The sequence below is a fragment of the Amphiura filiformis genome, chromosome 5, assembly GCF_039555335.1.
Source record: "Amphiura filiformis chromosome 5, Afil_fr2py, whole genome shotgun sequence".
NCBI lineage: Eukaryota > Metazoa > Echinodermata > Ophiuroidea > Amphilepidida > Amphiuridae > Amphiura > Amphiura filiformis.
The window spans coordinates 62,236,919-62,257,929 of NC_092632.1; the positions used below are offsets into that span (position 1 = coordinate 62,236,919).

A 21,011-nucleotide genomic window follows, 5' to 3' on the forward strand; every position below is an offset into this window, starting at 1 on the left:
CTAAAAATATCAAACAAACTTCCATTTTTCTTTTTTATTACAAACATATTTTAATAAAATGCCAGCTCCATCAACAATCATATCACAATTTCCCATTAATATTTAAACATAATTTCAGTCAATCTTATGTGATACCGATTTGTGTGGGTCGTATTATTTTGGTTGCACCACCAGTGGGGTACAAATTACATAAATATTATTCTGGCATAAAAGTTTAACTTTTAATATTTATGATATTTTGGTCAATAAACAACAAGGAAAGATGGGAAGCATTAATATAAAGCAAAGTTCTTGAAGCATTTCCTGATCAAACATGGTTTGCCATTTCCTATAGACCACTTGATATGTGACGTCATTGCGCAGTAGTATGTGCGCAAATTATGGCAATTTCCATTGTTCTTTGCCCTGCAGTGTGCATACGCATCGTAGTTTGCTCAGGGCACATGCATTTTAAATCGCCAACCACATTTCATAATAGTACAAGAAAGCCATTGAACAGTGTAGCAGTTCGTTCAAGCATATCAATAGATAAGTCCCTCGCCTTTGTTGATAAACAATGATGTCAAGTGGTCTATACTGGAAGTCATTGCCATTTACAACATTCAGATCAAAGGAGGTAAGTTTACAGCATTTAGTTCAAAAGAACTTAATTAAGGAGGAAAGTTTACAGCTTACGGTTTGCCATTTACTATCACCTATACCGGAAGTCATTGCCATTTACAAACTAGAAAGGCTAAAATATTTATCTAATTGGAAGATAAATTTTTATGAACGTTGCAAACCACAACATTTGTTCAAAGATAAGTTTACAGCTCCTGTTTTAAAAAAAACCAATCATTTTACTTTATTGTGAAGGAAGGATATTTTGGAATTTGCATTCCTAATTGCATTAATTGCCAAATCTATTTGATGATAACAAAAATGTATGTCAGACCACCACATGCTATTTTGTTCAACGAAATGTTTTGTAAAAAAAATTGTACAATCTATTTGTGGCAAAAAAAATTCAGTCCAGTCCCATCTTGATCGTGTAAATTTGCATGAGCGTGCGCTCGTTGCGCACTTACTTACGTACTCATTGCACAACTGCATGCACACTATGAAAATTAATTCACAATTTTTAAAATGAGTATTGTCGCTTATAGGTTAAACAAAGCAACGAGTCGCCAAAAATTATAATTGAAGAAATAAAAGAAATCTGACAATTCCCTATCTATTGTGCTCTAATCAAATGATAAACAACATAAACCAATAACCATACAAAGTTCACAAAATTAGAGAAACCAAAAAAAAAATGAATTTATGATAGGTCAGTTTTGTCTTCAAACAGCTTTAAATAATGTGACTTCTGCATAGAAATAAGTGAGATTGGCGCCTTAAGTTTTTAAATTAAGAATTGATCCATAAGTGTGTCTATAGAGTGAAGTGCTGAAGGACAAATTTATACATTAATTATTTATTGACAGTGAATTTTTTTAAGTTAATCTGATTAAAAGTGACCCAAAGAACAGCAAAACAAATCAATCGAACCACCCCAATTCAAAGAAGTTGATAATAACACAGTTTGCCTATATAAAATAGAGACTCACTACTAAGCAGAAGCCACAATGAAATATATCCCTCTTTAGCACCTTACTAGGAAACATACCTGTTCAGTAGGTGCTTTTCAAAATGTTCCTTGATAATGCCTACATGACAACAGGGCCAAACTGACATTTGAGAAGTTTGCATTGACTTGTACATGCAGATGGGGAAATTGCACTGCCTTCTACATGCAGAAGAGGATGAATTTGGGGTTAGGGGTTTAAAGTTGGGATACAATAGATGCAACCTATTGCCAGAATTCATCTAAGGTAAAAATTTGATTTTTTTTGCAAAAATGTCAGTTGCGCTCTTTTATCACAGAAAGTCAAGGAATCACAAACTCTGGATAGGTTCTGTAAAAAAATCACCCTCTCTCGTAAGCAACAAGTATTTTCTTTACTTTATAATAAATGCAGCAATTCAGAATCCTGCTGGTTTTTACCAATTTGTAATAATAATATCCACTGAGACATTTAGGTAAGTTATGTGACACACAGAATACTACTGTTATTGAGTGCATACAAGACTCTCACTTTGTCTAACGTTCAACACCAAATTGGTGGACATTTCTTATTCGTCGTCTGCTCCACTTTCGCCATGTCCGACATATCCTTCCTTCGTTCCAATGAATAATGCGGTACGCTGCACTCGTCACACGAAGCAAGTAACTGATGCCCCTTAACCAATTTTGTGGTTTGTCTCTTCAGGTTATGACCTTTGACCCCCAGCAAATAGCATCAAAATTAGGTGAGCTTGGAAGTTTGTTTGCTTATGTATACCACTTCTCGTTTGCAACCCACAATTCATCAATATATAACAGACATGTGCAAACATGCTAGTGTCCCATTTGATGGACAACAGTGTCTTTGGCACAAAGTTAGTCTAGAGTCAGCGTAGCATGTCATGTTAACATGCTCTATTTCACAAGTCCGTGCTTCTTGGCTTCTACTTCATAGATAAGTAACCTCCACATCTTCACCACAAACACCTCTGCTTCTTCATCAAGCACCTGTAATGGAATATGAGCATAAAAGACAAAATGAGAATGAGTTTATTATCAAGTCCAAGGTACAGCCTCGGATCAAATTTGGTTGAAGTAGTAATTGTAATTTGGGTGCCTAAGTGCATCCACGAACAACATTGTGGATTGAAAATACACAAAATTAGATGCAACACTAATGGTCTTCTGAGGCAAACATTTTTGCCATTTAATCATGTGTTTGTGATTATTCTTGATTTATATAACTGTGGGTGTTGCTAGACCAAAAATGTTAGTGTTATTGTGCAATATATCTGAGGATACCGATGCAACCATGACAAGACAAGACAGGAGCCTAGCCCAAATGGCGGAGGAAAGAGAAATGGTCACAAAGGCTAAATTTTATCCAGTCTGTTAGCCAAGACAGGAAATGAAATATTTTTGAGTGAGTATCCTAATCTTGGATGTGGAAAAGAACCGTGCTCAATTAAATGAACTATGAACGATCCTGATTAATCCGTTTCAAGAAGCTTGTGAGAATAGCTTTGACAACTTTCAGTACCTTCTTTCCTTATCTTCAAACCCTGTTCTTAATCAAAATAGGGCCTACTCATGAAGCATGAATTCGCTGTCACAGTGCACGTTAGAATATGACCGTTGCTTGGTCAACTGGCTCACGCTTTCTTTGTTACGAACCACTGATCTAAATGATCACAACACAAAGCCTACGGCATATCAAAATTTGTAACGGTGTATGAGCCCAGGCTTGAACCAGTAACTAACGGAACAACGTGCACTACGACAGCGAATTTAACAAGCAAAATCACTTACCATAGTAATATCGTTGAGAATACTAGCTGCTGAACTATGTGCTAATAATTTGGAGCAGATAAAGTCTGTCAGTGTGGCCTCTTCCTCCCCTATGTATTCTATAATCTTCTTGTTAATCCACGGTTTTATTCTTCTCTCCATTAAAACCTAGAAAAGAGAGATGGAGTAAGAAAAACTTTCATGATACTATATAGGTGAATAAAATTGTTGTATGACATTATGTGGGCGATCTAAACATATTTCAACTTTTTACAACACAACAGGGGGGCACAGGTGCACAGCGGTACAGGTTCTGACCAACGATAGGAAGCTTGCAGGTTCCAACCCAGGCCTTTGTGTTGTGCACTTAGACAAGGCACTTTACCTCTCTACTGTCTCTCTCCACCCAGGCGTATCAATGGGTACCGGTACATACAGTACTGGAAAGGCAAAACAGACTTGTTGTGCTGGACAGTGGCATACTCCGACAACAAGTTCATTCAGAGTCCGGCCCAATAGTCAAAGAAAAGAATGCGCACTTTGACTTGTGAGCAAAGCTATGACATAACTTTACCTCACATTACTACATAATGAATTCATAATCAAATGTTTGCTTCAAGTCCTAGAGATATTGAACTCAAGAATACTTGATTTTTGAAGCATACTATCATATGTGACATGATCACACAAGACAACTTGTTGCGGAAATTTCATTTGAATGAACACAGCTGCCAACAGCGTGACGATCATCCGCGTACACTGTGTGATGAACGCCCGTGTGTGCTTGCGTGATGCGAAAGTGAATCCAACCATGCCAACTCACATGCAATTGGTTAGTAGCATCCAAGGTCATACGTTCGCGTTGTACTTTGAAATACGCACAGATGCGATCGCGGTGGGATCATGTACAGCTGTTGCCAGCTGTGTTCATTCAAATGAAACTTCTACTGTAGGTAAGCCATGTATTGCTCAAATCAATTTTGCGTAAACAGCAAAAGAAGTTGAATTTCTTTGGTATTTCAAAATCTGTAAACCATAAATCCTACTTCAGTAGTGAAACAATGAATATCCCGACACAAACATCTTATTATGCTTCATCGCATATACACTTGCATTATTTATTTGCAGAGAAAAAATATCCTCAATAGAATGTTTTGAGGGCAGGCAACTCACCTCGTCTACTATATTCCAGTCCACCTTGTAGTTAAACAACTCATCCTTGGCCGTCGGTATCTTCTCTATTAAATTCTTGATTGTCTTTCTCTTCTCCTCCGCTGCTGACGCGATCAACTGCGCCTGACCCACTGCCTTCATCTCCTCTTCCGAGTACTCAATGGGCACCAGTTTGCGCTTCTTGCGATCGCTATCCGTGGGGTCGTCGTCCTGACTGAACACATCACCCACTGTAAGTTTGCGTCTTTTGGCCGAGGCTGATGATTGGTTGGCATGTTTTTCCTGCTGTTTCTGTTGTGGCTGTTGATTAGGACTCGCAGCACCGACTGTAAATAGCAAAAACAAAAAGTATGACGCTGTTTAGAACAGTTTTTCTAGGCTATGTATTGGTATTACACATGTTAATGACACACCCCCATACACACACACATATACCCGAGCTTAGTCCATATACTCGGAGGTTAACACAAGCGTAAGAATATGAGTAATGCAACCAGCCAACCGCAAGAGGTAAATAAATCACCAAAGTATATATTTTCATCAGGCATTTGTTCAGTAATCCACAAGATTAATAAAGGTAGAGATCACAATCACACAAAGTCCCCATGCTTTCTACAAAGCTGTCTTTCTTGTATATTCATGAGGACCCGTTGTTTCATCTGCATTAACCGGACGATATGATGATTGCCCTTTAGAAATTAAGCGGTGACAGACAGCATTGCAATTTTGACATTGTGCACTTTCATGGAATGATTGTCAGTTGTCACTCATTACTAGATGACCCATAACAGTTGAATAACAGTTGATTTTTGAGCCACCCTCCCAGTAATCCATGCCATTTCAGAATAAACACAAGGCACACAAACCAAACCAGAATCAATGCTTCACAATGAAAAAGCTGGCAGACCCCTTTTCACCTTTCACTTGTAGAATTAGTTAGTTTGCATGTTCCCACAATTTATATGTATATAGCATTTTACAGCATCACTTGCAGGACTCTCAAATGATTGAATGATTAAAGAAAACCATGCATGTGAATGAATTTATTTGATAAATTCCATCACTGAAGTTAGCAGGACAAGAAAAGAACACAGGTCTCTTGCAAGCACACTTTCTTGCATCATACCCATAGACACAAGCACACACATAAAATGCACCCACCATAATGATTATTTTGATCTGCCATACATACAATGTTAAGCATGCTTGACATGCTGCAACTCAGTGCCAGAAGTGGGCTAAGTGCAATAGCTGCCATGTGTAGCTGTCATGTGTAGATAAGTACAATATACTGTGTAAATTGCCAAATGTTCACTGGGCAGCTATTGCACTTACCTGGCACTGAGCAGTTGATGGTTTGAAGGAGAGCAAGATGCAAATATACAGCAAAAAATAAAAGAAAAGAAAAGTTCCCTGGCATAACTTGGTGCGCAGGGATGGAAGCAGAACCAAAATTTAGTGTTTCTGGTAAGGCATAGTCCTGAGATTACATAGCAAAAGTACAAAAGCCAAAGAGCAGAACAGACAATTCCAGTTGATATCCATACCACCCCCTGTGGAAGACACAACATTAATCTCCCACACAGGGATTGTAGTTTTCAAATGGAGTCACCCCATTCAGGTAACCCCATCTGAAACTCACACTCCCTGTGTGCAAGATTAAGGTCATGTCTTCCACAGGACGTGCATGGATTTCAACTGGAATTGCTCAATGCACCACAGATTTCAGGAAATCGCCACATCCAATCGCTGCACATTTTCTTGTTATCAAGGTCGAGCGACCTTACCCTACTGATAGACATACTTCAATGTGAATCTTGCAATGTCATTTGAAGATTGGTTACTTTGTGTGAATAATTGCAACTCGCATTCAACAAAAGTTTATGATGATGTAAAAGGTTCACTGATGATCACTGATGACGATAGATTCCACATTTCAACTGCTCAGTGCCAGAAGTGGGTAAGTGCAATAGCTGCCATGTGTAGATGAGTACAATATATTGTGTGTAAATTGCCAAATGTTCACAGGGCTGCACTTATTGTACTTACCCACTTCTGGCACTGAGCAGTTGATTTGAAGAGAATATGAGGGAATTCAAGGTTAGTGAATTTTTGTGCTGAAAGTCAGTTTAAACTTTTGGAAATATGAGGGAAATCATTAAAAAATCGACGCCAATTTTGTGTAAGGAAAAGAAAGCCCAAAACAGTCACTTTACCACTTTGGTAAACAAAGGAACTTTTCTAATAATTTAAGTTAAAAGTATATATTTTTACTGAACTAAATGTGCAATTGATATGCCTGTAAATGGTCAAATCCACCCAAATTACAACGAAAGAATGATTGAAGTTCATGATTAAATGAAGTTTTCTGTGATAGTGACGGAAGACATGAAACCAAACAAATGAAACTTTTTCCCCCAAACAAGGTCAGTTAACCACCTCTGTGTGTGTGTGTGGGGAGGATTTCCATAGCGCACACTGGTGACTTCAAATTAATTTTATTGACATTATCGTATAACTTAACAATGATGTAAACTGGTGGGAGAGTAAAAAAAAAAAATTTCAACCCTAACATGAATATTCTTCAACCTTTTCCAAACAGTCATCTGTAATCGCATATCAAGTGAAATAATGCTGCTTTCCATCTACAATTTCTACCATCAACATGTCAAAGAATTGTTATTTCAGGATGTTATGATATCAGGAACACATGAATCAAAATTTTCTGCTTTCAGCACAATCATCACTAAATACCACATTCCATAAAAAAATGCTTCAAATCAATGTTTGCATTTGGCAAACTTCAGAAGTTTCAGAGGAGTGTTGAGGAAAATTCTAACATGCAAAAGAAACTATGACCTTATAAGGTGGAGAGCTTGGCCTGCTGGCTGACTGCTATCCAATGCTAATGGACCATGGACTGGGTATAACTATCCCTAGGATCCATAGCATGCTCATCTATCAGGGCAAAGTTCTTTAACCTCAATACATTTGTACATTCATTGAATGATCTCTGAAACTGAGTACAAAAACTCATACTCTGCAACTTGAGGTCAACTTTTGCACAATGATTGTTTAAATGAGGTTATTGAACTATGCCACTGGAATGAGGCAATTGCAGTCCATAGTGTATGCCAAATATCCACAAAAAGGACACTTATAATTGAAATCCATCACCATTGAATTGCATCACTTGATGATATCGGACATGCCAGAAATAGGAGGGGAGACATGCAGTGTGTAAATACCTGAAGGCGTATTTAGTGGTTCTAATTGTAAATAAACAAAATATATTGCAACAAATCACTACAAACATACCGATTAATGGTCAAGCAAATCATACACATGTGTGCTTTATCAAATTCAGCAGCAAATAATGCATTTACCAAGTCATTTATGTAAGTACAAGATTTTGCAGGCCTTAGTGGATTACACAGCAACAAAAGGGTGAAGAATGAATGATCAACTTAAATCAGCAACTTTCTTGCAAATAGTAATGTTATACTTTATATAGTTACACTGAATTGATGCCGAGTTTAAATCATTTTGCCACAAAATCCAAATTTTCTAAATGATGTTTAAAATAATTTTGCCAATTTGCAATCCTTTCCCTCCCTTCCGTCCATTTACTTCTCATTTCCAAAATTAGATGTTTGTGGCAAAAAATGTTGTTGAACTTGCCTGAGTCGGATGAACCAGGCAACGGACTCCCGCTTTCATTTGCTGTGTGATTAAACATATACCGATTTCAAATCACTCGTAAATTACAGAGTGGGTAAACAGATCGGAAAAATGGCCGAACAAGCCTCATTTTTAATTCTGTTAAACATATATTTGTTAGCTGGGTTAATGGAATAAAATTGTACTGGCATAGGGAAAAAGTCTAGTTGAGCTTGAATCATGACGGCTATATTAAATATCATTGTGATTACCACATACGGATGAATAGCGGACAATTATGAACCGTTCTCATCCACACCTCTTTGTCTTATGATGACTAAACAGAGGGCGGCGTTAGCAATATTTTTGCAGTGCAAAACTGTTTTTCTTGGTCCCTTGGTAATTACCTAATGCACGCAACAGATTAATTACAGGGTGGTTTATAATAAACCTTTATTGGACACTATGCGGAATCACAATATGTTTACACCTGAAAGAAAGCAATGTTAGTGCCTTTTTGTGGGGAATATTCATTATAATAAAGATGATTTCATGCACAAGGGCAAGAATGTCAAATACATTCTTACAAAATTAATAGGACATTTATGTTTTCTTCTGCTGATTAAAGTCATTGTTTTTTACTTGATCTTTACAACATTTATTTTCCACTGACACTCAGTATTACTACCACATAGATGCCATGCATACACTACTTAAGCTTGCCATATATTATGACTTAGTTACAGAAAAGATACTGTCTCCAAAATGGGTCAACTTCTCTCCCCTCAATTGTCTTCACACTTATAAAGCCATACCTCTCAATTCTAACGCAACAAATGCAAATGCTTAATGCTCTGGGTGCTAGCCATATAAGCTTCAACATAAAAAGTTTTTGAGATATTTGGTCGGAAATATCAAGAGCTATCTTAAGAACCACTGAACCAATACTATGCTTGTTTGTACTCATTTTAATGCATTTTTCAAGCTGATTCCAAATATGGTCGTGAAAATTTAAAATTCTGAAATTTTTGAATTTTGAATTTTTTTTTTGAAACCAGTCGACACCCGCGTGGAAAGAGGTAAGATGAACAAGTCAACATCGGCTAACATTGTGGCTAGCTTGGAAAAGTGTATTGTTTAGAATTTGAACAACATCTGTGTCTTTGCGAGCAATCAGAATTCAGGAACTTAAGTAGCTGTGTTGGTATATGCCTTGAAGTCAAGTTTTGAAAGTATTTTGAACAATGTTGATATGCAATTATGTGAAGGCAGTAATCTCTGCCTAGCAACAAAAAAAAAAACACCTCAAAATCACTATTTTTAAATGTTAACCAATCCATGCAAGGCTACAAAAGAACCCTCATCAATACAACTCTGAGTACACATTATCCCAAATACATGGATGGATTTAGGAAGGTATCTTGAAAAGCGAAAAACATGACCTTGCTGGGAGAGGAGACACTGTCAAACATAAACACAACTTGCCTGAGTCAGAGGGTTCTGGTGTGAGACTGGTATTGTTGCTGCCCACTGTTGGTAAAATAAATAACATCAATACCTGCCCACAGATACACATTATACCCAAGTTTAACACTTTTATCACAAACCCTTATATCAATCTTTTTAATAAACCAGCCAGCCAACTAATGAAAAGAACCTAGATCTTTAAGAAAAACAATACATCGTTGTTGGGTAGGAAAAAACGTTGTATGTGCTTTTGGCCCCTGAACATGTTTAAAACAAACCTGCCAACAGATTACATAGGTTTTGTTTTAAACATGTTTAGGGGCCAATGACACACAGGAGGTTTTTCATGCCCAACGACGACATGCACAAATGAAAAGTGTTTGTGAATGCTAAGTTACTAAGCTTGTGAAAAATACTTCAATAACTCTTTACAATTAAATGCGACTAAGTCAGTTTACTCTTGCTACACTTTTTGCATTCAACACATTTTCTATAACCTAAAACATTAAAAAAAACTAAACTAAAGGTGCATTTGAAGCTACTTCCCATTCCAGAAATATTGCAGTACTATTTTTCTTTTTTGATTAAAAAAATATTATCTTGTTTTGCCAAATGAAACATAGCCAAATCTTAATTATTTAGTTAGTTTTAACTGGCAATGAAAGTCAAATTTTAATTTTGGTTGATTTTCAGAAATTAGGGCGAAAAACATGCGTTTTTTTCGTGTGCTGTGACAATCAAGCCCAAAGACTTGTGCAAAGACTAATTTCAAGTTACGCATTCTAATTTTTGGAAAACACATTTTCTAATCTTGTTCACAACCAATAATTAAAAATAACATAAAATTATGAGCTAATTCTTAGCCTATACTCTGAATTTGAATGCTAAACACTTAGAATTTGTTAACTACAATTGAAGAATTGAAAGAAAACATGCAAAAGTTTTTGGCCAAATTTCCCTCAAATTGCAAAATTATTAAAACTGAGTTTTTATTGCCAGTTAGAACTAACTAAAGGATTAGGATTTAGCTTTTTCATTTGGCGAAACAAGACAATATTTTTTTTTCATTCCAAAAAATTAGTGCTGTATTTTTCTGGAATAGGGAGCAAGTGCCGACAACTGTCACTACCATTACACAAAAACCTGTTACATATCAATAGCTGTTCAAAGATAAAACCCAACCCAACCCGATAGAGAAAGCTTTTTAATACACTCACCGAGTTTGAGACCTCCAAAGCTGAGCCTTGGTTTGGGTTCCGGAACGATCTCTTCTTCTTGCACCGCCGGTCTGAAAGCATCCCGACTGTCCTCCTCCTCTGGACTGTCTTCTGCTTCCAGAACTTCTGGCGAGCTATCGCTCTCTGGAGTTCTGTTTCTACGAGGTGGTTCAGGCTGTTAAAGCAAGAAGAAAGCAATGTTAGTTATTTGGGCGCAATAATGTTTGCGTAATTACGACAATGTGCAAGCTCCCATCACCACCACCAAAAGCCTCTGTAGCAACTGGATTTTCTGTTAATAAAAAGGACATAAATCTCTCTTTCTGCATCACCCTACTTCCACATAGCAATGACAACCTTCAAGGCAGGGAAACAATTATGTCATTGGTTTGTGGATTTGGTGGGTATATAATATTGCTTGTACTTTGAAGTATTGCTTTTAATTGGGTTGTTATAAATTTATGGTGTCTGCATCTTCATAACATGCCAACCGCTCAAGATAACAGGAGAAACTTATGTCCTTTTTCTTAAGAAAAATTAACTATTATTTGGTTACACTCTGTTAGATATTTCCATTAATAATGTTAGAAAAATAAAGAAATATAGCATCACATTACTACTTAATAATAATAATTACAGCAAAACCGATTCACCATTTAAGCAAATTTAACACATTTTTTTTAGGTGCGCCCATCACAGATTCATTTAGTGCAGCAAATAAAACCATTTTATAAGCTATCAGTATTAGCCCTTTGTTTCTTAACAGACTTGCCTCTTTCACGGGAATTGGTATGATTGCGACTGGTAATGGCACCTCCTATGAAGCATGTAAATAAAATTTCCGGGTAAGCACTCACAACGCACCTTTCAATCATCATCATCATCATTTTAACTTGATAGCCTATCGTATTCTCTCTTATTAAAGCGCCCCCTAATAAATGCACCACCATTTTTCAAACAATCTATTCCATACATGGTGTAAATTCCATACAGCGACCACATTTTCGAAACATGCGGTTGCCGATTTCACGAAATCCATGCATGCGTCCATTGTTATCGACCGTGTTTACAGTAGAAATTCCTTATTGTTAGTGGAGCACCGCAGCACTGCCAGATGGTACTAACAATGTTTTTAATCAGAACTGCCATTGTAAGAAAGACCTTTAATTAACACACCCCCTTTCGAAAATGCACCACCCAGGGCGTTAATTTGAGAGAATACGATATCTAGCGAGTCCACAAGGTGGAATGACTCAAAAATTTACAAAATAAAACAAACAAAAAACAGTTTATGAAAGTTTCTTATCAATTTCAATCAAAGTTCTGGTTTATCAACTTTATTTTATATACAACTGAGACTACTCGATGACCATTTTTTTCAGTCTTTGGGTTGTATCGTAAATATTAAATCTACATAATTTTACGTAGTCATAGCGCAAATGACCAAAAACAAAATGAGCTCACCTCTCGTGCAGGTTCAAAGGTCGGCTTCAACGTCGGCTTGATTTCTTCTACTCTTGGAGATGGCGATCTTTCTCGCAACTGAGGGCGTTTGTGTTTCTCCCGTTCCAATTCAAGCTGCAGGTGAAAATAAATAATAAGAAGGATATCAAATAGACATTTGTAAATAATAATGTTTCAATTGTGTCTATCAATAAAAGGACAGCGAATGACCACTTCACTATTCATAGCTTTATTGTAAATGATTCTTTTTTTTTTTTTTTTTATGTCGGGCATATCTAGGCATTAACAGCTGAAATCTAGTAGATAACGCTGATGAAACTTCGGCCAGGCACAAGTGACCTGGTGAACGAAGGGGGTCGCCGTAGATAGCTGGTCGGGGTATTTTTACAGGACAGTCAAGTGTAACCGACAATCGGGTGTTACCCTGATCGGAACCGCCTGAAACGAGGTCTTTATCATGGATCATCTGCCCCGCCATTACCAGATGAACCACGGGGAGAGCGGAGATTTTTAAAAATTTTTTTTTTAGTCCTGCGGGAATTAAACCCGGGACCTCTCGCACCAAAGGCAAAGACCTTAACCAGTGTGTCACGCTGCTCCCTTCACATTCAATTTGATTTCAAAATATCAAATTTCGCACAAGTTCTTGAAGCACAGGTCGACTGCTCAGTGCCACAAGTGAGTAAGTGCAATAGCTGCCATGTGTAGCTGTCATGTGTACATGAGTACAATATACTGTGTGTACATTGCAAAATGTTCACAAGGCAGCTATCGTTAACAAATTACTTGAACAAAACAAATCGTCATGTGAGTGCAAAAAAAGTTGTACATGCAATAGCTGCCATTTGTCATTTAAAATTGGTAGCATTGTTAAAGGTATTAAGTCTGAGAGTGGTGGGACTTGAGATGCTTGCAGAAGCAACCTTAACCACCCAATGAGTGGTCTCAAGCCCAATGCCCTACAGTCTGTCCACTTAGAAGTACAAACCAAATCTGTGGCATCGGGGGTCGATGCTTTGCGTCTATCGCTGAAAGCGCTGACGCTTGACGCCAGAAGAGCGTGGTGTACAAATCGCGCAGCAGTTGGCGTGCCAAAGAAGCATTGCGCTGAAATAATTATTCTCATACCACCAGTTTCCGAGGTCTATTTACTTTGTACTTCAATGTGGACAGACTATAATAATAATAACATTTTTTCTAAATTTTAGGATTCCTCTACAAAATGCTATTTCTAAATTTAACACAAGGCAGCCATTTGCACATACGATTTCTCGCGTTCACGTGACCAAATGAAATAAGCATTGCCACGTACCTTTTCTATCTCCTCCTCGGCGTCGCTTGCGCCCTCTTCTAAGATCTTGCGTTTGATATTTTCAAACTCCTCCATCTCCTTCTTGCGGTCTCTGCTGTCCATGTCCGATTCTTTTTCACGCTCCTTACGCCTTCTCTCTAGAGCGCTGCCCCTGTTTAAACAAAACAAACAATTCCCATCACATTAGAGCCTGCTTTGAAATGGGCTATTACACTTGCAATCCCTACACCCCTATGGAAGACATACACTCCCACACAGGGTGTGTAAATTTCAAATGGGGTTGCCTCAATCGATGACTCGATATGACATCTACACCTACGTGTGAGAGATTAAGGTCATGAATACTACAGGGGGTGTATGGATTTCAACAGGAATAACCCAATATGAAATTTCTACAATCTACAGTGTATGCTTTCAGAAGTATCCAGTCATTTTCTGTATATTAGTTAATCTTGAAAATTCAATATCCTCGGCAATATGCACTACTAAATATGTCTGCTGAACAATTTGGTCATAGATTTCATTTTTTCCTGTCTGGTAATTTTGGAGCAATTCTCGCGATTCCAAATACAGCGCGCCACCAACGACGGCAGTGAAAATTGGCTTGGGGTCGACAGTTTTTCATCAACCATAGCTGACCATTGTGATTATTACTCTAAAAACACAATGTTTTATAGTACTTTTGAAATTTTTGAGATTTTCTGTGTTGAAGTGAAATATTGCAGTTTGATATTCACAGATGTCCTTTTCTAAATCCCATAAACTTGACGTTGATACTAGGTGTTTCCTTTTTGTTATACATTTTCTAAAACCGCCCTTTTTGTTTTTAAACTTTGCGATGCTTTTCAGCCCGATACACGCAAGCCTAGTCAATCTTGAGTAGGCCTAGGCCTGTCCTTTTTATTTTTGGTTATTAGAATAAATTGTTTTAATTCTTTCTGAATTTATTGTTTGTTCAATACGATAATAATATAACACCAACATCCATACTATAGGTGTTGCATTTTTGTAATCGGCCTACATTTTCTAAAAATGGGTTTTTTGCACGAAGGCGCTTGTAGCGGCCCGCTGCGCGGGATAGGCCTACCGCAAAGAAAAGTAAAGTTTTAAAAGATTCTTAATGTCTCATTACTTATAAACATGCATCACATTGGTTTGCCGTTTTTGTTATTATTGTTTGATTTGTCCTTATTATATTTTTAGCCTAAATTTGTATTTTTAATTGTATTACTATCAAACATTAAAAAATTACGATCACAATAAAAACACTTTGTAGGCATAGCCTACCGCATAGGCCCTAAAAATAACATTTATTTTTTGTTAATATTTCAATTTTAGACTTTAATGCATAAGTTCAACAATACCTCATAGAGTTCTAGCATTATAATAAAGATGAAGAAAGTTTCAAACTGCATGCAAAAGAGTAGGCCTACATGAATTTAAAAGATCATTATTTTACGGCATAGGCCCATCAAGAAAATATGCATGAAAAACTCCATAACTTTAGAACCAAGTATGCTAGACCTTTTCACAGTAACACAATTGAATACCTGAGTGGAAGAAGGGCCCAACTCCATCAGAACTGTTTTTGAGATATTAAGAAAAAACGTGATATTTGGAAAAGTTTTATAGACAGAATTTTTTCATCTTCAGGGGACCTTTAATACATGAGCATACAGTATTACATACATTCGAAATCATATATATTGTTTCAATGGCAACGGTACAGGTCTTAATATGAGCTGGAGTTGGGCCCTTCTTCCACTAATATACTGCAAGTGCAGGTTCCGTAAGCAGATGTGTTATAATTAGCTACAGAAATGTGGAAATTATCCATTAACTGCACAAGTAGAAGCATGTAATATGTTAGCAAGAAAGATTATTGTAGTGAGAAGCAGATTTCATGGATGAACAAAAATTCCTCTTTAACCCAATATTTGTGGAAGAAGGGTCCAACTCCATGGAGTTGGGCCTTTCTTCCATGAAAACCATGATTAAGTGTACGTGGAAGACTATTTAGAGAGTGTATTTTGGCTCATCTTTTACACACAAGGAAGAACAGTCTGCTGGCAATAAAATGCTGGGTCTAACTCGTTTTTGTAAAAAATTGGAGTTGGGCCCTTCTTCCACTCAGGTATTCAATTTTCAAAAATGCCTCTTTTGCCCCCCATGAACCAGATCGTGTCACAATTAAGGTTTAAATTTGACAATTGTCATGCCCGATTTTAATATTAATTCATGTTTCTTTTTCAAATTTTATTTTTACTTCCGCTTTCTTGCATGTCATACCATCTTTATTTCATATTTCCCTTTTCATAACCCAAGGAAATTTACTCTTAATGTAGGCCTAGGCCTACTCCCAATTAAAATAGCACACATTGGTTGGAATGAGTTTCTTTTTAGTCATATAATATCGGTCGGCACACCATTGAAAAATCAAAAACTGTTTCGACTAAATATTCAATTGGGCAATTTTAAACGCCTAGGCCTATACATGTTTTTTAAAAGAAAAAGAAAATGGGAAAGATTAAAATCTTTCCATTTTCTTTTTCTTTCTCATGAAATTATAAGTCAACACTGTGAAAAGAACTGAACTGTAGTGTAGCCCAACCTTTACGGCATTGTGGACTTTGGCCAAATTGGAAAGGTTTAGATTCGGAGGGTGGACATTTCTTGCATATTAAATAATGGATCAAGGACTCAACCTACAAAGTAAAGAGGTCAAATCTGGGGATGGACTTTATTGGAGGGGTGAACGCATTGTTTAGGCCTGCTTCATTTGAGACTGAAGGGGCGAACCGGGACACCCCCCCCCCCCACACACACACCAATTTACGGTGAAGAATATACTGTACAATAAGGGACAAAACAAGATAACTTAACAATGTAGCTTAACAATGTAGTTTGGAGGCCATTATAGGCCTAAATGAAAATGAAAACATGCCTATTCATACAGAAGGGTAGGCCTATTCGAGTCCCCGCACCAAATTTATTGAGGGGGCTGAGCCCCCAGCCCCCGGCTCATAAGCCTATGTAATTTTGTTGACAGAATTGCACCACAAGAGTTTATTTTAAAAATTAACAGGTTTATTTGTTTAGTGCAAGTATATCTGATATATTTTCTCCCGACATTATACATTGGGGCCAAAGTGTTTTGTTTATGGCTATAGGCTATAGAAGGAAATGGCTTCTAAATTTACCACCTTTCGTGATCATACAGTAGGCCTACATCATGCTACAAAGAGCGTTTCAAAACGTCACACGAAAAATGCTTTAATTTTTATTAAACAATTAATTCATATCTATTCAAGTTTGTAAAAAGGTTATAAATGTAAAACATCTATAGGCCTAGGTTAGGAAAAAAAATAATAAAATAAAAAATAAGACAAGCGTTCAAAACATTTATGAAAACCAAAAGCTTTTGTCTTAATCATGTATCACGCATGGTATAATTATGGGAAAAGTTATCCAAACAAGAAATAAAAAAGATTTAGATTAAATTTCCTGTTTGAAATTGTCTTGCATCAAAAGCATTTTCTATTATAGGCCTACCCAAACTCGAAAATTGACATTTTGACATCGGGTTTATAGGCCTAGATGGTCGATCAGAGACATCAACATTTTTGACATCGAGTTTTAACCGTAGATGGTTGAATAGGAATAGAGAAGGCCTACATTTGAAATTCGAAAACGTTTTAATCGTATTAAAAAAAATGCTTTACGCTGTCCATGCTGTTAAAATATGTAGGACCTACCGGTATTGAATATTTCGTTATTCTAAAAATTGAGAACTAGGCCTCCTTTACTTAAAATCGTCGGAGGGTTGAATCAACAGCTGATCATCATCAACGTAAATAAACAAATTTGAGTAATCGATAGCAACACTCGTTACGTTTCCAGGGTCGATGGTTCATCGTCGACGCGTCATGGATGTCGACTTGATGCTCTGCGCGAAGTTGATCAGCCAGGCGTGATCGTAGGTGGCGCGCTGTATTTGGAATCGCGTCAATTGTCTAATATTTCTGCAACTCGCAGCAATATTCGGCAATCGCTCCAAAATTACCGAATAAAATTGTTACAGGTTTTTAACTCCATCACAAATCATCAATTTAGCAATTTTTGACAAATAATTTTCAGCAATCTCAATTTTCTGTTGCTCAAAAACGCCTTGTTAAATTGCCACATCACTCGCTTACTTGTAATACTTGGGGTCATCCCTCTCATCTTCATAGTCCTCCAAGAATTCCTTGAGTCTTTTGGCTTCCTTCTCCTGCTCAGTTCTCTCGCCGGCCAGCTTATCCTTGTGTTTCTCGTATTCCCTGGATTTCTTTCGTTCTCTGCTCTCCCAGTTTCTTAACCTCTGCGTGGATATAAACAGAGGTAAAGCTATGCATTAATATAATACAAGTTCATTTTTTGTACACACACATTTTGAAAGTTGGCTATTTGCACTTGTATGCAAATATCTTCATGAAAAAAACACCTTGATCTTCATTTGTACTAAAAAATTACCTTAACAAATATTGATATACATGTAAATGAGGATACATTATGCCTTCTTGTGAACTACACACAACGCCTAACTACTTGGTTAAATACAAAGGAATCCAAGGGTGAAACTAACGCGCGACTTCACACGCCTGTGACTCGGTTAACTCACCCCCCCCCACAAACACACAAAATGGGACCATGCGAATATGCGATACCTTTCATCCTAAAGCAATGCCTGTCATGCCAAACGAAAGATACATAGAAAATACTAAATGGAAGGACAAAAAATCAAGCTCATTTTCACTCAAATTATTGGCCACTTCCACTGTTCTTTCAACAAAATGCAGTGCCAACTCTCTTTTACCTAATATTTTGCCAACTTTCCTTGTTATTTGCCTTCAGGGGTCATAATATGGCAGTATTTTACTATTGGTAAATTGTGTTCGGAAGATGAAACGTCTTAAAAGGCGAGTAAATTATTGGACTTGTAAACACAATTTACCAATTTAGTATGATACCTAACAGTCCTGATGAACTTATTCGAGGATGGCAGTATTTTGCCTTAATAAGCATGTTTGCATGTGTAATTTGTCCGATTGCTGCACCAGCATAACCACCACCTTAACTTTCAAGGTATGATGGCATTGGTGTTTCTAGATAGTAATTTCTCAATAATTCCCTAAAACATGAAAAACAAATCCAACCATGTTTACCTCTTGATAAGCTTCTTCTTTCTCTCGAAGTTTTCTCTCCAGTTTACGCTTCTCGTACTCCTCTTCCTCATCAAGGCGATCACGCGAATCACGATCCCTCTCCCGAGATCGAGTTCTTTCCCGCTCTCGACGGCTGCAATTATAAGAGAATGTTATTATTATTGGTAAAAAAAATCAGAACATAATTATTGGTAAAAAAAACAAGGCGGTTCCCAAACCACTTGTCTCAGTCGATACCCATACTATAGCACCAGCCTTATTCTATCACGCATTAACCCTAACACCCAAAAATCGTACAAAATCTTACGATGAAAAAATCTGCGCATGCATGAATCCCAGGGTCTGCGATGACGCAATCACCGTAAGTGTTATATGCGCACGGAATTGCTGGCCGGGCAGCAATCACCCGTGTAGCTCCCGGTCCGTGATCGTGTGCTTGGCATGCGAGGGGTCAAAGGTTGAATCGGGGTGCCAAGTCAAAAATTCTTCTTCTCCTTGACTTTTTCGGATCTTCTTTGACTTCCGATCCCAAAAGCAGGGTCCAGTGTTAGGTTAACTAAGATGTATTTTTCCAGATTAGAGCCTACCCTAACCCTAACACCCAAAAATCTTACAAAATCTTACGATGAAAAAATCTGCGCATGCATGAATCCCAGGGTCTCGATGGCGCTTAATCACCCTAAGTGTTATATGCGCACGGAATTGCTGGCGGGCAGCAATAACCTGTGTAGCTACCGGTCCGTGATCGTGTGCTTGGCATGCGAGGGGTCAAAGGTTGAATCCCGGGGTGCCAAGTCAAAATTCTTCTTCTCCTTGACTTTTTCGGATCTTCTTTGACTTCCGATCCCAAAAAGCAGAGTCCAGTGTTGGGGTTAAGTTTATACTAAAGCTTCCTGGCTATCTTGTGTATTTTCTCACCCCCAAACAAAACCCTTCGCCTTCATGCTGACCCTGCCCCCAACCCAGCCCTCCACTAATATCAACCCCAATTTCATCCTTACCCTACCCAATGAACCGAGTATGAAGGGACTGGAAACGACTTCCACCCATTGTACTATGCAAGTTGCTAGGTTACAAATTATCTTCAGTTGAGCAAGCATGTATAATTATACTTTGATTGATAGACCCTGGTACGAATCCCAGCACAGTAAAACATGACGTGTGGCTTGTCTGGCACCCAATGGGCTATTCCAGTTGAAATCCATACACCCCCTAGGGAAGACACGACCTAAATCTCCCACACAGGGGGTGTATATTTCAAATGGAGTCACCCATTCAGGTAACCTCATTTGGAATTCATTCTTACCTTTCTCGTTCTCTTTCTCTATCCTCACGCTCTTTCTCCTCCTCCCGTTCTCGTTCTCGCCTCTTCTTCTCCCTTTCACGTTCCCGTTCCCTGTCGCGATCCTTTTCCCTTTCCCTATCACGATCACGATCCCGATCTCTCCTGATTCGGTCTCTGTCTCTGTCCCGGTCCCTGTCCCGATCACGATTACTCTCCCGTTGTTCCCTTTCCCTCTCCCGCTCCTTTTCTCTCTCCTTTTCTCGCTCTTTCCTCTCGGCGATCCTTTCTTCTTTGGTCTTCTCACGCTCTTCATTAGCCTGGAGATGATGAACGAAAAAGACGAAAAGAGAACCATGCATTAGATATTTGTTACACTTCCAACATATTCAATATAATCAATCGTGTGAATAAAAGCATCATTAACTGTGACCATTATTCTTTCCCCACATTAAATTTCTCACCATTCAAGAATTGAAAACACCGCAGCCTTGCCAATTAACGAGAAAACGGCTAGCTTTGTACTTTTTGGTCATTCATTGGAAATTATGTGAGGAACAAAACGACCAGTCACAGTTATTAGTTCTTGGCTGGTAGTTACGGACAAAAGTTGAGAAAATGTTTCAAAAGTTGAAAATGTTTCCTGCGGTATCACAGGCGTACACGAGCAGGTATGTGCATCAGCACGCAAACAAACATAAAACACACACCTGTATCACACACACATAATGTCGTATGGATAAGTTATTATGATTCTGTACAAAGAAATGACAGGAATAAATCAAGTTTCTTAAAAATATTGATATGTATTTAGATTGTTCCATTGCTGCTTCGATTAAAATATTTGTTATTACATTTA

The 21,011-nt window shown here is 37.7% G+C and overlaps 1 protein-coding gene across 4 annotated transcripts in view; it reads right to left on the reverse strand.

Moving 5' to 3' along the window:
• Window positions 1-2,356: 2,356 nt before the first annotated feature.
• Window positions 2,357-21,011, reverse strand: part of LOC140153501 (RNA-binding protein 25-like) — a 37,988-nt gene continuing 19,333 nt past the window's right edge. For 2 of the 4 annotated variants that reach the window (XM_072176269.1, XM_072176265.1), the window contains 11 exons: window positions 20,177-20,472; window positions 18,871-19,003; window positions 17,863-18,026; window positions 13,667-13,817; window positions 12,355-12,468; window positions 11,663-11,707; window positions 10,891-11,065; window positions 9,692-9,736; window positions 4,547-4,872; window positions 3,395-3,541; window positions 2,357-2,593 (listed from right to left, as the gene is read on the reverse strand). In XM_072176269.1, the coding sequence (XP_072032370.1) occupies window positions 2,501-2,593; window positions 3,395-3,541; window positions 4,547-4,872; window positions 9,692-9,736; window positions 10,891-11,065; window positions 11,663-11,707; window positions 12,355-12,468; window positions 13,667-13,817; window positions 17,863-18,026; window positions 18,871-19,003; window positions 20,177-20,472 (1,689 nt within the window). In that variant the 3' untranslated portion in view covers window positions 2,357-2,500. The remainder of the gene's footprint in view (window positions 2,594-3,394; window positions 3,542-4,546; window positions 4,873-9,691; window positions 9,737-10,890; window positions 11,066-11,662; window positions 11,708-12,354; window positions 12,469-13,666; window positions 13,818-17,862; window positions 18,027-18,870; window positions 19,004-20,176; window positions 20,473-21,011) is intronic. The other 2 variants (XM_072176267.1, XM_072176266.1) reach the window with 2 other exon arrangements.